The sequence below is a fragment of the Vigna unguiculata genome, chromosome 3, assembly GCF_004118075.2.
Source record: "Vigna unguiculata cultivar IT97K-499-35 chromosome 3, ASM411807v1, whole genome shotgun sequence".
NCBI lineage: Eukaryota > Viridiplantae > Streptophyta > Magnoliopsida > Fabales > Fabaceae > Vigna > Vigna unguiculata.
Window position 1 is genome coordinate 5,202,656 of NC_040281.1, and position 18,075 is coordinate 5,220,730.

Consider the following 18,075-nt stretch of genomic DNA (forward strand, 5'->3'; position numbering starts at 1 on the left):
GCGTGAATTTAATTTTTTAATTCAATTTTGATAAATTCATTTAATATTTAAAATACGTTTTTCAATAAACATTAAAACAAAAATTACTTAAACTCTATAATTTCTTTTAAGCCTGTCTATACACGTAATTTATCGAAAAAAAACGCACCAATTACGTAAAAAGCACACAAATGAATGTATAAAAAAAGTTCCATGTCAAAGTGTTACTTTCCTAAAAGAAAAACACAGAGAAGAGTAGATCTTGAACATGAGATAAAAAACACAACGCTGGTGATAGAGAAAGAAGCTTATAAGTTATTTGGGCCTTGTAAAAATCATAATTTTTTCTTCAAAGATTTCATTTAGATATTATTTTACTACTGTTGTTTTGCCTACATTTGAAAGTTGTATTATCTATCTATAAGGTGCAATGCATGGTGAAGCGCAGAATTTTGGTTTATTTCACCTATTAGGGAAAAAGTTACATAATCGTAAAATAACATCCTAAAAATTTTACCATTGCCTAATATCCATTTCTGAAACTAAGACAGTAAAATCTGACATGGAGCCGAACCATATACCAGTTATTCCTTCCGTCAGAGTTATTCTAAAATTTTCACTATTGCCTACATGGTCTCAGCCAAATGTGACATACATATGTGTAACTACCGCTGTTTTCAGTTTCCAAAACAGCCAGAATAACGTGTCACGTGGTAGTACTCAAGAATTAATTGACTAGCTTCCTTTCACACAGTGGGGACCCCTGCCTGTGACTCATGGACCAAACATGCCACTGCTTGCTTCTCTAAGACCCTAACCAGTAATCTTGGAGTTTAATCTGTTTCGTTATAAGATCCAACTCAATGCTCTTCAGAATTCATGTAATTATCCAACACTATATCGAAGAATTGTTCTTATGTACAGTCTCCATCATAATTGCTGATTTTTTTTTTTGTATGCAGCAATATTCATCTCATCTTCCGTCTAGACTCTGTAACAAGATGACTGAAAAGGATTTAGTTGTCTTATTTATTCTTCTTACCACCAGCCAGAATGCGCTGGATTTGAAGCCCTCGGCTGAAAGCTTGATTGTATAGCAGTCGAGTTTGAAATTCTGAAACAAATGGGAACCAAGCCAATATGGCCACTGGTGCAAAGATAATCACTCCCATGACGTATTCATATCCTTTTGATAACGCTTTTATAGACCCCCACATTCTAATTGCCTTCACCAAGGGCTTGCATGCTTGACCTATCTGCTCGTATACAACACACCAGCCAAATCAGAAAGATGTATTTTTCATTGACAGATAACAGAAAAAGAAATCACGGGAACGTTTTGTTCGGGTCTAGTGTTTGCAGACACAATTAAGGTCAAGTTGTATGTTCAATATCATCAAATGAAAGAAATATACATCAAAACAAGAGGGAATGACTACTAAAAGAAGTACCTGTATAAATGCCCAACCTGTCGGCATAAAGGCTAGGAGGCTCACAAAGATGTCACTAACTGTGAGATTCAGTAGGGCAAACATCAAGACGAGAATGACAACAATTCCAATAAACAGAAACAATTTGAGGAGACGAAACATCAGTTGGAAATCTGCACTGAACGTCTTTCTACCCAAGGATATTATCTGGAGTTTCAGATGCAAAATTGCTACCAATTAATTAATAGAATAATTATTAAGATCAAGCATAAAGAAAAGGCCTCAACTCATAATGAACTGTCCGATCATTGAATACCGACCTTCAAGATGATTATGGCAACTACTACCACTAGCCAGGACAGACCATAAACCTGAGAGAAAAAATGCATGTTAAAGAGTTATTAGCTTATTCTTGTACACACCCGTGCCTTTTATTTCTTTTTCTTTCTTGTTTACCCAGGGAGGGTGATAAACAAATAAATTCTCTTCTGAGCAAGGAACTTCTTCATCTAAAACGTATATTAGAATATAGTATGGTAGGTGTGTGCAGTGACACCCTGAGGAGAAGATAAAAATGTTTGATGTGAAAATATGACGTATAGTTAAATATGAGAGCAAAATTACCGTGATGCTCTTATCAGATCTTGCCACATGAAGATGATATACAATCCCATACTGATAGATAAAGAAACGCAGGGCAAGAATGACCTCACAAATTTTCCCCCAGAGCCCAGTGTGCAGCAGATGCTCCTGTTCCTCATTCCACCACGATTCCCAGCTCTTGTTTGCAGGAACACCAATACCACCCTGACTATTTATCCATTTTGTCCAATCATCCCAATCCTCAACTATCTTCTGCCACTCAAATCCTGATGGATTAAAAAGGAATGGACTGAACAACCACGAACACACTAAAAACCACATCGATAATGAGAGAAGGCCATATGATACTGAATCAGGAGCTGCTGCTCCATAAAGCTTATAACATATAAGCAGCATAGCTAGCTCCATCCCTTTTACAAAGTGACTCCTGGAATACATCCTATAATTTTCCGCAAACCTTTCATGACGAACAACAAAACCACGCCCAGTTGCTCTGTACTTTGCCCCACCATGCAAGAGAGTGCGCCCAAAGTAGTGCATCTTAGTCCCTAGTGAAAAAGTGAAGAAAACGGGTGCTAGCTGCAGCTGCATTATTATGATCTCACTTAGAGCAGTTCTGAATCCTCTCTCAAGTCCAATTTCCATGACCATGGGAAGAGTCATCAGAATACCAATTTGAACAAGGGACTGGGAAGCCATTGCTGCCTTTAATGGATCATCTCCCTTCTTCCTGGCTAACTTAACTATAGCAGCCTCAAGTCCACTCACTGACAGGTAAAATTTGCCATACAGGAAAGCATAAACCGTGAGGGACACTATCTGTGAACAGCCGAAGAAAGCTTTAGTTCTAGATGCGGGAATATAAAGCACACAGGTTAAAACTCCCCAAAGACATTTAATCAAGACAAATTATATAGCTTCCATGTACAAAATGCCAGCTCATAGTGTCAAGTGACCAAATTGTCAGGAAATTTCCATATCCACTTGGATATTATTTTATACGATTATTATGCAAATTATAATAACAGTTTTCCTCAATAAACCTTATTGCTTTCTATAAAGATATTCAGTATTTATTTTGCTTAATCCTGAAGCATTAAGCATTACCATTGAGCTGAAATAAAATCCAATAGTTGTAAAATAAAATGATAGCATTCGGAAAAAGTCAAATCGATGCCCCAGTCGGTAGATATCCCTGCTTAGTGTCTGCTCTCCATTACCACATGCCACTTTTGCTTCAAAAAGAGAGATTTGATTGAGCCCTACATCTCTACCCTTTCCAACTTGGATGTATTCATGATGAGTAACATTTCCACGTCTTAGTGTTGAGTTGAATCCTGTATAGGAAAAGGCATTGATGCAGAGGTAGAAATATCAAATCACTGCCAAAAAACAATGAATCATCAATGTTACCAGCAAATATATCCTCGCTTAGGTTGATGCCACAAGAAGCCTTGCTGAATCCTCCACGAGTAAAATGGAAAATTCTATCAAAAACATCCGGATGCCCATAGTGGAAACGAATCCTACAGAATGTAAAAAAAAAAAAAAATCCATCATGTCAAAAAATGTGTATTCTGTATTGTAAATATTTTAAATCTCTCGCAACAGCGGCTAAACACAGAAAATAAAAATCCAATTGTATTGTCTCCAAAAGAATTAAGGAGGGGAGAAGCAGAAAACTCATCAGTAAGCAAAACTCAGAATAACTATGGTTTGAATAACCTGAGACTAGTTCTAAATATCTTGTATGCATTGCAATCTTAAATTAAAATGCTGCCTTAATTAACCATGTGTTTCTTGGGAATATCCTAATTTATGGAGGTCAACGGTATCATTCGAAACCAAAAAACAAATAAAAACTTACTTTAGCGTTCTAGCAAGAACTCTTTGGCCAATTGTGACAAAGCTAGTTTCTTGATTTGACATAAACCAGGCCAAGGAAGAGACACTGTAACAAGTGATAAAATTAAGTAGTATAGGATCTAAACACGGGAAAGGGTTAAGTAGAAAACAATTCATAACCTTCCAGTGAAAATATGCTCACGAACACCTAATATGGTGGGTGCGCGCAATCCATGATCCTCGTTAAATTCTTCCAAAAGGTTACGCATTTTCAGAGCTTCTTCTAAGTAATTATCCTAGAAGAAAATTCCAATAAACCAATTTTAACAGGACTGACCCATTATGTAATTTGTTTGAGCTTTCACATTTTATAATCTTTTACCTGGTTCATGTCGATAGTCTGAAGAGCTTCCCCTCTAGTAAAAATGATAGCATGGTTTTGGTTTTCTGGCTTTCCTTCTCCTAACTTTGCCGCTCCTGGAAGCTTTATTCGATATATTTCCTTCAAAGATACACAAAAACAATCATTTCTAAGGTACCACTAGTAATTAACCACCTCTTTCAAGACATTAACATGCATTTACTTGGTCAAGATTGTCCACAGCTTTGACCAATACAGAATAATAAACTTTATGCACTTGTCCATCTTCTCTTTCTTCATGTTCATCAATATATGCAACACGCAGTGAGGGATTGCTATAAATAAAGAACCAAATTAGATTTTTAAATTACGCAAACTAAGGGAAAATAAAAGCCAAATATATGCAAATAATTTAAATTTTATTTAACAAAAGAACATACTTAACCATCAGATTCAGGATATCAGTTGCACGGCGATCTCCACTACGCTTCTGATTCCCATAGTTCTGACATGTAGCAATGTATGTGAATTTCATGTCAGCCATAGCCTCTAAATTGTCATATAAGGATCTATGACTCTCTTTTCCTTCCGCAGATGGAACATCAATAGCTTTATAGCCGTCGAGTATCTCTGATCACAAGACAAAATAACATGCTATCATCTTAGCTGATAAAAACTCTTCTTTTTTCTGCCGCCCATGATTAATCTAAGACAAGTCTTTTTAATGGTATAGTAGCAAGAAAATGCTTGTTAAGAGTTGAAGGTATATATAAATAAGAAAAGACTAAGGCCAAATGTCATAAAAAACTATGAAGCGCAAAAACTCTCATAAAAGAAAGGGCTTGATCTTACCATTTTCAGAAGCCATGATTAATAAATATATGACAAGTATTTTTACTAGTATTGTAGCAAGGAAATGCTTGTTTAGAGTTGAATGTGTGTATAAATAAGAAAAGACTAAGGCAAAATGTCAGAAAAAATTATGAATCGCAAAAAATCCCATAAAAGGACTTGATCTTACCTTTTTCAGAAGCCATATCAAGAAATGCCTGGAGCTTTATTGCCCGCCTGTAGTACATCATTCCCCTAACTACATTACAAGAGGAAACAAATCAGTCTACCTGATCCAGCCTAAGGCAAGGGGAAAAGGAGTCAGTATATACCTGTCCTACAAAGAGTTTGTCCTCTTAATGAGGCCCAGTGACGTAGCTGTAATATATTCTCATCTTTCTCCCATACCTCGCTATCTTTCTTACAATCAAGTCGCTCCAAGAAGTTATTCCATTCGTCTGGCAACATTACTAAATTTTAGTCAGTCCATTCTCTATACAATTAAGTTATACTGTGAGCTATTACTAACCAGGGAATATCTTCTGAAGGTAATATATGATTGACACGCCATCTTCATTCTCAAACTCAATGTCATTCTTAGAATATACAGTCTCTTCACTGTAGTATGGAGTTAGGACACTGAAATAAAAGACAAAAAAGGCTATAATACACACGGACAGGACAGCTTCAAAATGCAGCACATTTTGAATTTTATGCATAAAAAAATTGTTCAGAAAAAAATCTTAAATAACTAAAAAAGATGTATTTTGCATCTACTGTATAAGATAGTAATCCTACAATAGTTGAAGTTATCAAATTCCGAAGAAAACATGTCATTTAATTTGAAAAATAAAAACATGCTATTCCTGCAGTTTATAATCTCTGTAAGGCATAACATGGGTATATCTTCGTGGTAATGCAATTAAGGAATCTGTACCACACCTGAATGAGAGCATTTTACGTACTCGAGGAGCACGTGGCATATCCATGAACAATGAATTGCTAAAGAATGCAACCCTTCTTCGTACTTCGGTGTTTATTGGAACATCAACAGCAGATTCTTTCACAGTCAAGAGTAGATAAAGACGTCTTATCTGAAACAACCACAATGATTCATTGGTTACGGAAGCCTCTAGATCATTGAATAAGAATATTAACTAAAAGACAAATAAAGAATTAAATTTTAAATTATATTACTAAGTACCTGTTCCTCCCATTGCGCTGTAACAACAGGCGGGAAACGTATAGCGGGGTTTCCCTCTGTACCAGCAAAAATTTGTTGTCCAGTGTCCTTGCTAATTTGATTAAGTTCTGCCAATTCGCTGATGAACATCAAACATAAAAAATCAGCCATTATTATATTCAATGAATACATATTAATATATTCCAATTACTGCTTTCAAGTTAAACCTGATTTCATTCACCATCATGTCGGTAACCACTTCTAACATGTCTTGCAGCAAGACCACCACAGTACCCTGCTGGGATGGATCTCCATTTTTCTGACAAGAAATCAGTGCGTGAGTTTCCTGATATAATATTTAAGTTTCAAGTACCTCATAAATCTGGATATTTATTGAGTCCCTGTTAAAAGATTACAAATGCCTAATATATTCTTTATATTGTTGTATAAGTATATAACCATTTGACTTTTGCATCTGTGGGATGACATGGCCGGTAATTCCATCTTTCCATTTTGAACTTGTCGATTAACTTGCTTCATTCCCTCCCCAATCTCCTCCAATTTTCCGGTCAACTCAATCTTGAAGAGGGAAAGAGCAAGTTGATTGGCGAGTTAGAGATGGGAAGACGGAGTAGCTATCTTGTTAATGGAAAAAAATCAAATAGGAGGATACATAGACAAAAGTAGAAATTATTTTACCAAATTTCTAAGTTACTTAAAACTTAATCAATCCTATGAAGACAAGGTAACATTCAAGAATATGAACAACAAATATATTTAGTTTTGTTTTGAATGACTCACCAAAAATTCCACAAGTTCCACGTACTTCTTACAAAGGGAAGGTAAATAGACCATACGGAAATTTGTAAGAAGAGTATTCTTTGAGATGTTGCTCTCGACTTCTTTAATGATGATGGAAATTATTCTGGTTCGTCACAATTGATTCAGAAATACTGATAAGAATTTAATTAAATTAAATTCACAGCTTCGATACTTCAATTATAAGTGCTGCTTAAGAAAACAGCAAACGGCTGATAAGAAATTTCATCTGTACTTCAATACGAAATTATGGATTAATAAAACTAATATTGATTAGGCAAGTTAGTGGCTAAATGTTGCTTTGTTCATTTATTTACAGTGTTATCAAGTAGCTCGTAAATATATATAAAATCTTGCTAGATTAAAAAAAGGAAAAAGATAAAAACATCTGAATGTAATAGCTATGCATGAAATTCTATAGGACTGATAGACTGCAAGAACAATTTTGAAGTCTTTGTACAAAAAAATATCTAATAAGGATAGAAGATTAATGAAATTGGGTCAAGTCTGTACCACTAAAAACGAAGTTAATCCATTAATCTTGAATGGCATTTCTGGCATGAAGTCTAAACTGAATTCAAACGCAACAACACAAGATGCCAAAAGGATACCTTTTTTCAGTTTCCCCTATCACCAAATCCTGTAAAAAATGTTTAAAGGATTCGTAGCATTCAATCACAGAACATTTCATATATTCATCTGCACATATGCGCTTCCAAAGGTCAGAGTCCCTCCCTCGAAACTGAGTTGCAATATCCAGTGCCACAGCAATCTATAAAGTTTTACAGTGTCAATCACAGAAACTGGTAATAAACGTGTGAATATTGAATGATATTAACCTACCTTCCCTGTAAGCAAAAATGGCGGCCACTGAATTATTTTCAGACAATGACCCAATGAGTAGGGAACTAGCAAAAGATCCATCTCCCTGGAGTCATGCAAAAATAGTTTAGTCCTAAATAGTTGATGGGCAAAAAAGTAAAAAGAGGGACGAGGAAGCATATAATCTAAGATAGAGCAAGATAGACTGAGGTCCTTTCCTATCACTTATGAGATCTTCCTCACGGAAACAACAAATAATCTCATTCCATATTTGGGCAAATTTGGCAGCTTCGGTCCTTTTGTTTGCAGAAATCTATACAAGCACGGAAACTAAAGTGAAGATGAATTAATGCAATATATTTAATGCACTTAGCAAAGAAAATGTGCTATCAACCTCAGCGAATTTCTTTGAGAAAGAGAATCTCTCTTTTCGCTTAATATCAGAAGGAACCAAGCATGTGTTGAATGCACCAGGCATTGAAAGAAACCGGGACCTTAGCATGACCAAGGTGTGTATCTATGGAATCAAATTAATAACACTAGTTAATTGTGAAATATGATAGACTTCATAATTGATAGAAGGGAAATGCTAGTAACACATTATTTCAGACTAAATGAAAAAGAAAATCTGATTTAGTTACAAATTGAAGACTCCATAACTTGATATAAGGGAAAAGCTAGTAACACATTATTTCAGACACTATAATATTGATTTAAATTTATTGGGACGTACAAAATTATGTGAGTTCCTTATTTAAAGGGTCTTCCTAATTATTTAAATTTCTTTAAACAATAAAGAATATACTAAAACTTAAAGAGTTATTGAAAAGTGTGTTGCTATCATTTCTGCTGTATAAAAATATAATAAATGAGGATCCAGTACTTTGCATCTAAAAGGATCCTATAAATTTCTTAACTTGATTAAATAGGTTTGAATTTCCCTAGGCTATATGCTTGTGCTTTACAAAAATTTAGAGAGTTAATAGAAAAATGGATGGCAAGTTCTTTTTGGACATGACATGCTAAAAATCAAATAAAAATTATGATGACCTCTCCTAGACGATCAAAGGCTCCAACAGCACCTCCGTACAAAGTTGAGAAGATTGCATACCAGATTTGAGTGTCCATGAAATAAACCTGAGTTGAAGAAGTAAATAATGAGATGTGAATACACTGAAATGACTGTACAAGAGAAAACAATCATACATTAAAATATAACCAACAGATATAAAATATACACACCAAAATTACAGGAGCCCAGAGTGCGATTACTGCACCATAGTTATTTCGAGCTGCATAGACTTGAAAATATTAGATCATCAATAAAAGCAAACAGCATTGCAAGCCATGAAAAGGAGAAGACACTACCGGTGGGAAAAAATTCATGCCATTCAAAATCGACACGCCGAATGCTCATTATGTCCCTTGTTGGTCTAACTAGAGGTTTAATCTGAAGATAGATACAACAGTTACAAAGATGCTCAATAAATTTATAAACCTAATTTATTAGGTACAAACTTGTAACTTACTAGTTACAAGATATTTTACCTGGACAAAAAAACTGAATAAAAATTTGCAAGTCAAAAGCAACAACCAGAATATAGTGTACCTGAAAGTCAAGAAAGAATTTAGATGATGGAAGTATATTCAAACGATAAATGAAGGAACAAAAAAACATATTATCAACACAGTGCTATGTAAATCATACTTCAGAAGAGTAAATTGACTTTCATGCATTCCTCTTCCAACATAGATGCTTGGCTGCATGGGGAGAAATGATCATTTATAAAATGGGAAAATATTACACAAAGAATGCAAATTATTGACATAAGTCCACAAAACAGATGCTTTTAGAAAACTAGTTAGTGCTACAACTCAGAAAAACTTTTTGAAGAGTTGAAGTCCATAACAATGGAGGGGGTTATGAAAAGACAAAGTAAACTATCAAACTATAAACGTTTAATGTCTTACTTGTCTACATGGGTGTAGAATGAATAAACGAGATGAATTGGATCTGGTGTAAGCCAAAGGTAGAAGAAAATAGTGATCAGACAAAAGTAAACCACCAAACTATGAAAGTTTAATGTTTTACCGGTCTTTGTGGGTGTAGAATGTATAAAAGACGAGATGAATTGGATCCGGTTTAAGCCAAAGTCAATGTTACAACACGGAGTAGTTTTTTATTTAATTAGTTTTTAACAGTATAGAAAGTACTTGTGGCTGCCTTAGTTGTGCATACCCCTAAGTAGCTTTAACAGTGACCTCTTTGGATTTGTCTCAATTGTAACCCCAAGGATAGTGTTCAGTTCTACATTGAGTAGTTCCTAAAGATACCACTAAAATAGAGCTCACAAAACTGGGACAATTCTCAACTTACAAAATTCTAATATAGTATCAAGTTTATCTTAGATCCACTGTCAGGCCACTTGTACTGCCATGCTCCGGACTAGAAGCCTTAGGTGTTGAGAGCAAGCGTTGCAAAGTCGTCTTAGTTGTTGTCACTCTTTGCTCGTGTAAGTTGTAGCCTCTTTGGCAGTTTCCTTATTAGTAGTCTCAGGGATTGATAGTATGTACTCTCACATAAACTAGAAATATGGCTTACAAAGAACCAAAAAAGTTTTGACAAGTCTTTTTGGAGTAAGATAAGTCAAATTCAAAGAGTTTCTAACATGTACATCAGCAGCAATAAAATTTATGTTACTCCAAAAATCGTTTTGAACGTTGATTTGCATTAGCATCAGTGTAATATATGCTTATTCTTTGATTAAAATCTGACACAAACAAATAACGTGATGGATTCTTACAATTCATCACTAGATAAAATTACATCTTATAGAGAGCTAGTGCATTTTATAGTCAAATATCTTAGGAAATAAAATAATAACGAAAAGTTAAAAGAAAAAAAAAAAAAAACTACTTAATGGGACTCCTAACATTGTTTACAACAATTTCCATTCTATCGAGGCATCACTCACCATATTAGTATTTAGATACACCTTAATTCAGCCTATAGGTCACCCTTTCCATAGCCCAATTCTCAATGAAGACACCAATTATTAAGACTTAAGCATAAGAAGAGAGTCCAACCAAAAAGACTAGTCCATTAGATGGGAGGGAGAACCTCAAGGCTTGTTGAAGTACTACATCAAATATAAACCCAATGTGAGACTCCTAGCAAATTGTGTATGATGTATGTATGTATGTAGTCTGTTTAGGAACTACAGCCTTTAGCTATATCCTCTTCAGCTTTTAACTCATATATATTAGTCATATCAATTAAATTGAATTAACCGAAACAAATGTTCCCTAAAATTTGCAATACTTTCAGAATAAACAATACTTAAAATCAAAAGAAGCTCTTAACCAACAGAGTCATTTAGCTTAAAATCATGAAGAGAAATACTTAGAGTCGCAAGTTTATAAGACACGTGAGTACCTGAGACCACCACAAGACAAATCTAACTATGTGCCAGTCTGAGTTTTCAATCCAACGCCTTAACATTGGGAAAAGAAACAGAATAGCTGCAAGTAAATTTGGAAGCAAATATAATATAACAGCCATTATGTAAAGTGGTGGAATGCCTTTTATTTGAGTGAAAAAGGGAAGAAACTGCTTCAGGCCCCCAGGTGCCTCCTTGAAGGAATTAACGTAGAAGAGTGGGAGAATGATAACCCAAAAAAGAGTGACGATGACTTTAAGAATATTTCTTAGCACATCAACAAATTTCCATCGATGATAGCCTGGAAAGTTCAGGATCAGGTCCAAGATACCTAAATAATATAAAGAGGAAAAGAAACGATAGTAAATTTCTATAACCAAGGAAGAAGATAAAAAGGACAATCAAAAAAGGGGTGAAAATATTAGAAAACTCGGGTCTACTTCAATACTTAGAAACGTAGGATAAATGGTGTAGAAAATAACACTTATCGTCCGTTTTTAGAAAGAATCATTATTAACTGCAGTATTATATAAATTGGGTAAATGAATTAGCAAGAAAAGAATGGTGAAATAAGCATAAAAGTAAAAGAAAACAATTTGTAAAAGAAATCTAAAAAAGTGAAGGTAAACATGGCAGATTGAATCTGCAAGGTCTTGATTTTTTTTCCTTGGCTGCAGGGTATTGATTGATCATCAGAATCATTACAAAAGTTTGAGGCATGAATATGAACACCAAATAACTTTGGACAGATGTAAATCCTCAAGGGAAGTGGCCTATTGATCTTATATAAATTGTCGTTACTGAATTATTTTCTAAAAAAAAAAAAACATAAAAACTAATGGGTACGACGTGCTGGGAACAACTCTTGCACCTGACTTGCCTAACAGGGAAATAGAGGCCAAGCATCATTTATTTAATGAGGAGGAAATAGTCATACCAAAAATTACAATAAAATATAATCATCACTGTCTTGCTTCTGATATGACTTATGAAGTTTGTATTGCTCGTGACATTTTCATGCAATTTCCTACAAATGATATGCCAATCTTTTGAACAAGTAGGAAAAAATATAAAAAACCACCAATATATGATCTTGCTACTAGAAATCCTGATGGTAGAGTGATCTTGCTACTAGTGATAAGTTACATTACAGAGAGCAACTTAAGTTGACATATCATACTTTGAAGCAAGCGCAGAATGGATGCTGTGATGAATATGCTTGAGAGATAATATAAAACTTCCCTCTGAAATATATTGGTTAGTGTAATCCCTTCCCAAGCAATAATGAGCATCACCTGTAATGTAAATGTTCAAGCCAATAACCACAAAGAAGGGGTGAACAATAGATATTAGCATTTTCTTTGCTTCAAATAAATACCTGCAAACCCAGTATAAAAAATGTCCACAGACGATCAAAGCTGCGGAAGAGGTGCCAGAATGATCGTGTCTCAACAAAATTTGATTTGACAGTTTTTTCAAAATTTCTTGGAGCACCCTTTCTTCCCTGGTAAGAAAGATATATAAATACTGAAAATAATTACATTACAATCATGCCAGTAGCTTCTTTTGATGTGGATACCTGTGACAAATCACTAGTTGATTTGAAGAATTCACCATCATCACGCATGGGCCATCCAAGAGAAAAGCAATCAGATGTCCTGCAACGAAAAATAGATATTGTAAAATAGAGATTAAGCAAACCAACAAATTCAATTTTAGTGATAAGATTATAAAGAAAAACAACCAGAAATACTCATTTAGATCATCGTAGTTGCACCATGCTGAGTGTGGAGCCTTTCCATGTCGACTCTTCTTGGCTTCCTAGATTAATCAACATGATTAATATCTCTACACAAAATCATTGTACAGGCATCATAGGTACCTGACGTTTTACGATGATATCATGAGAGACAAAATCTTACCCTTTCAATTACTCGGTACAAAGGAGTTATAATCTTGCACAGGAATGCCTCGTCATCACTACCATAGGAAGGCTTGATATTCTCACCAGTAACAATGCTGACATTTCCAGCCAATAAACCGTGGAGTTCATATGCCATCTGAGGTTATAGTTGGCCATAATTAGATTGCCAAAAGATAGAAATGAATTAAAAAGGACTAAAGGAAAAACAACTACATTGCATTTGAAAAAGCATTATACCACAAGATATTATGGATCGCATGGAAAGTATACTCACGTTGTGGAATATGTAGCACAGACACTCAGGCATGAAGCGAACGTTGGATGCTTCACCCCAGATAAGAAGATACAACCCCATATAAAGCAACTTTCGCTGCTGTGTCTCTTGCTGACCTTGAGGAAGTCTATGTGAAAAAACACCATAAGCATTTTTTGAACAAAATATTTGAATTTTACCACTAATGATGATATTGTTATTTCTCACCGTAAGCTGTGTTTTCGTCCTAGGAATTTGCACCACATCTTGTAATTCTTAAAAAGGTTTTTCATCACTGAATCTATAGCACGATCATCCAGCTGAATTGATAAAACCAAAAGGAAAACAAATGAAAACAAATATAACTTCTGGCCAGAAGTAGAGTAGAGTACTCCGACTGACAGCTATTGATAAAAAACACGGTAATGTATATTGGCAATAGTTTTCTTGATTATAGATTATCTTTATTTAGTCCATTACGCTTTGCCTAAATAGAAAAAGTGAGAGACAGATACATGCCAGGTTGAAAGGCTCGGGTTGAGGATGTAGCCTTATATGAGAGTTAGCAAGAAGCAAAATCAGATGCTCCCTCTGATTCCTGACATTATCCCTCTGTGTCCACAAATCAAACACATCAAAAATTTAAGTAGGTCAAACAACAATCTAGTAATTCACAAATCTTTTCATTCTCTTTGTACATACTTGAAAACCAAATATAGCTTTAAGCCAATCAAGCAAGTCTAAATCTTCAGTTTTCTGCCTCTGTGGCCCAGATGGATTAGGCCAGTTCAAGCCACGAGTGTTCCAAAGTGCAGAGACAGCAGCCTTGATCTAGTGAAAAATAAAGCCAAAAAATGTCAGTGCAATGTCAAATAAAACACATACTCCATATCAATATCTTGAGGCACAAAACCTCTTCAAATTGCATTATTGGCAAGGAAGCCCCAGCAGCATCCAGAGGAAGAATATTATAAGGCGTATAAATCTCCGTCTTCTCCTGGACATCTCTTGCTGCTGCAATAATCTGCGCATATAAATTGAATATTGAAAAAGGGGAACACAGCAAAATAAAACACCTATTGTTACAACAGAACAGAGTAGAAAATAAAGGGTTTAGAACCGAGACTAACCTCAGGAGCAACTTCTTCGACCTTCTCAGTCTTATTAACCGCACAGAGCACTTCATATAGAACCCCAGCAGTCTGGTAAGCTTTGCTGATTTGGGCTCTGCACGTGAATTTCGATTTCAAGGTCAGCGAGGGAATTCTTCATAGCAATTGTAAAACTTCACACATAACTAGCATGCATTTATTTACCTGTCTGCTTGCTCCTTCTGATCCAGAGTTCTGACATATTGTTCGTAGTATTGCTGATAATATGACTGAATTTCTCTTGCATCAGTCTTCTTAACCCGAGAAGCAAGACTATTTGGATTGTCCTGTTCCGAAAAAGTTAAATTTGAAAACGTAATAATAAGTATTTATTTATCAACTATTTATTTTGTAACTATTTTATATTAAAAAAATTCTTAAAAATATAACTTTTATGCTTTTATAGTAAATTTATAACTGAGTGAAAATTCTACTTTTGTGAGATCTTTAATATATAATAATTAAGTCATCAATTTTCTGTTTTTCATCTTTGTGATTTTTTTTTCAATTCTTTTAAGTGATTACTTTTTAATTTTAACCGTTTTTATATTTAACTATTTTTTTAAGTTAATTATTTTTTAAAATTAAATAAATAAAAATCATCTATAAATTAAATAGAAACTACCTATAATTAAATTGTAAAAAGAAATACATTGTGTATACATATGTATTGTTTTTATTTATTATATGATAAAATATTTACACTTTATAACATTTATTTTGTAAATTTTTCTAAAAAATATAATAAAATAGCATAATGTAAACAATTATGTTATAATTTGTAAAGTTATCTACAGTGAATTTTGTCGTGAGAAATTTAGTTAGTTTTTTGTAGATCTTATAAACTCTCTCTCATACACTTTCGATGTATATTAATTTTTTAACTTCTCAGAAATCTATGAAATAATGTAATGTAATTGTATAATACAATATGGCAAATTATGATAATATTATCAAAATTATATATAATAAAAGAATCTGAACAGTTTATAACTAGAACCTGCATGAGAACTTACCCTCTCCAATCGTTGTAGCAACAAGGTCTTGAACTGCCTAACACCACGCCCGCTAGAACTCTGGTCCAGCCTATGCGCTTTCTCAAAGGCAAAGAACCGACCTGCACATATTTATTTACATGGTTTAATTTTGCAACAATTGATTAGGCTGATAACAATAATAATCACAAAGCTATTGTTGATTATTCATTCGTACAGAGATAAGCAACCCTGGGACGCTCGCTCTCTATCTCATTGGCGACTCTGAGAATTGGCGAGATGGAGGCGAGTGATGAGGGCACAACTTCGTTGTCGAATACCTCCGAAGAAAATGTGGTGGTTGCGGCGCTTCTTGACGGACGCCGATTCAGTGTATGTTCCGCACTCGCCATTGTTTCTCTTCACCGCCTGTCTACATACACATTTCACCTCTCATTCATTCTTTTATGTATAACAACCAATAATAACGGTGAGATATAATTCAACGTTTGTACCTGTTCCGTAATGCCGGAAATTAAAGAATCGGAATCTTGGATCTCAGATGACGGTGGTGTAGGGTACTGCATCAATGAGCATTGTGAATAGAAGGAATTGAGAAGTGAGAGAAACAGAAATTAAGGTGAAGATTGAAAGAAAAAAAAATGAGCGAAAGAATGATCTAGAAGTATATATATGATAGGATAATGTGGGAGTGAGAATGTCTGGAAGAACATAGTTTCCGGATGTTAAGGGTAAGAGAAAAGAAGAAAAAGTGAGGAGAGGGAGTGAAAGAAGAGAAAGAAAGAGAATGGAATTTGAATTGAATGGAAGTCCGTTTTCCTCTTCTCGTCTGTTTCTGTCTAACCAATTTCATCAACCCTACTATATATATTACATGCCATCTGCTACTTGTACGGTTTGCTTTGAAACAATCTGCATGGATAGTCTATGTGATGCACACAAACTATATTTTTTATTTTACTTTAAAAATAAAATAAAAAAACTTTATTTTGTGAAATAAAAGTTTATGAAAATCATATACATGACTCCAAACTAAAATTTTATTTTACTTTGACATAACTATTTGTTCAATTATCAAAATTATTTAAATTAGTATTACATTTATATTTACAATATTATTTGTGATGATACTAGTTACCTTATCAAATATGATCTTTGTATACCTATTTTGGTTTTAGTTGTATAAGGGATGATCTGGGTTCTATACAATACAATAGTGATTGATATCAAATGAATGGGTGGATGATAATATATGTATAAGTATTTAATTAAACTATATTGAAGTGTAAATTATCACATTACATTCATGGAACAAAGTTAAGCTCCAACTTTTAGAAAATAATTGGATTTCAATCAACAAAGAAAAGGAACCATTTTGAAATGTTCATCAATAAAATCATGTGATTTAACCATTCTTAAACCATGTTTATAAAACTGTAGTCTTTTTCTACTTTTAGGCTACGATTTTTTACATGTGAATAAGTTTAGTATGATCTAAAATAAAAAATGTTGTAATAATCGTTAATTATGTTGCGATCTTTATTATTGTAAAAGTCTGCAAGCTCGACAAACATGTTAAAGTAGAGTATATAGTACTTGGTTCTTAATGGGTTGTTGTATTGCTTTAATTTTGATGAGAGTACAATTATATTTATGTAAAGGATCAATTTAGTTAGAAATATATATTTAATAATATATAAATTAATTATAATTATAATTATTAATTTTAAATTAATAATCATTGTAAATATTATTTTTTTCTTACTAATTTTTAGAAAAAATAAATTGCATTACATATGTTTGACTACACCTTGATAATTTGGATTAAGATGTACTTGACCTAAATGTATTAATACTTGTAAGGTATTGATTAAGACATCTTGACAATCAATTCATTAACAATGGTAAAAGATAATTAATTAAAGATAAAATCTAAAGTATAATTGTAGATTACTCAGTTTAATTAAGATAATTAATCATGTAGACTAAGACTTATCTAAGTGAAGATTCTTGATCATAATATAAATAGCACAATAAAAAAAGTAAATTAATTATATTTATTATTATAGAATTTATTATCATGTGACGTCCTTTGACGCAGTTGGCCACTAAGCAGCCCCGTCACCTCACTACCCTGGCACTCCTTAATGTGAGGCAGAAGAAAGGAAAATCTCTACACATGGTGGAGTTGGAGATCAAGAACCTTAATCATGAAGAGACCAAAACCCTTTGTTGACAATTTATGCATGATACCGACCAAGCATGAACGGACTGAGGTAGCAAGCTGCGAAATTCATGCAGATAAAGGAGATAAAAGAATATAAAAACAAAAGACTATACCGATTGAAGAAAAACACAATTTCAAATTCTCGTTCCTATATAATTATCATCACTTCATACACATAGATAGATAATTAAATATATTTTAGCGTTAAGAAA

The 18,075-nt window shown here is 33.8% G+C and overlaps 1 protein-coding gene and 1 non-coding gene across 2 annotated transcripts; both read right to left on the reverse strand.

Annotated features, from left to right (window-relative positions):
* Positions 1-417: 417 nt before the first annotated feature.
* Positions 418-14,898, reverse strand: LOC114175828 (callose synthase 5-like). Its single transcript, XM_028060645.1, is given in 40 exon segments — positions 418-1,235; positions 1,431-1,616; positions 1,730-1,780; positions 2,034-2,831; positions 3,120-3,365; positions 3,367-3,538; positions 3,880-3,963; positions 4,038-4,153; positions 4,240-4,359; positions 4,442-4,553; positions 4,659-4,848; positions 5,240-5,308; positions 5,382-5,507; positions 5,579-5,688; positions 5,992-6,143; positions 6,254-6,371; positions 6,460-6,551; positions 7,034-7,157; positions 7,663-7,823; positions 7,895-7,979; positions 8,092-8,186; positions 8,268-8,390; positions 8,924-9,010; positions 9,116-9,165; positions 9,242-9,323; positions 9,422-9,482; positions 9,582-9,634; positions 11,310-11,644; positions 12,494-12,608; positions 12,692-12,817; positions 12,893-12,971; positions 13,058-13,134; positions 13,236-13,373; positions 13,512-13,638; positions 13,719-13,810; positions 14,010-14,102; positions 14,193-14,321; positions 14,404-14,514; positions 14,621-14,717; positions 14,807-14,898. Coding segments are annotated over 38 exon segments (5,220 nt in total). The 5' UTR covers positions 14,419-14,514; positions 14,621-14,717; positions 14,807-14,898; the 3' UTR covers positions 418-1,004.
* Positions 5,231-5,311, reverse strand: LOC114180062. The gene has a single exon (XR_003603637.1). It is a non-coding gene; the product is annotated as a small nucleolar RNA J33 (small nucleolar RNA).
* Positions 14,899-18,075: the final 3,177 nt, after the last annotated feature.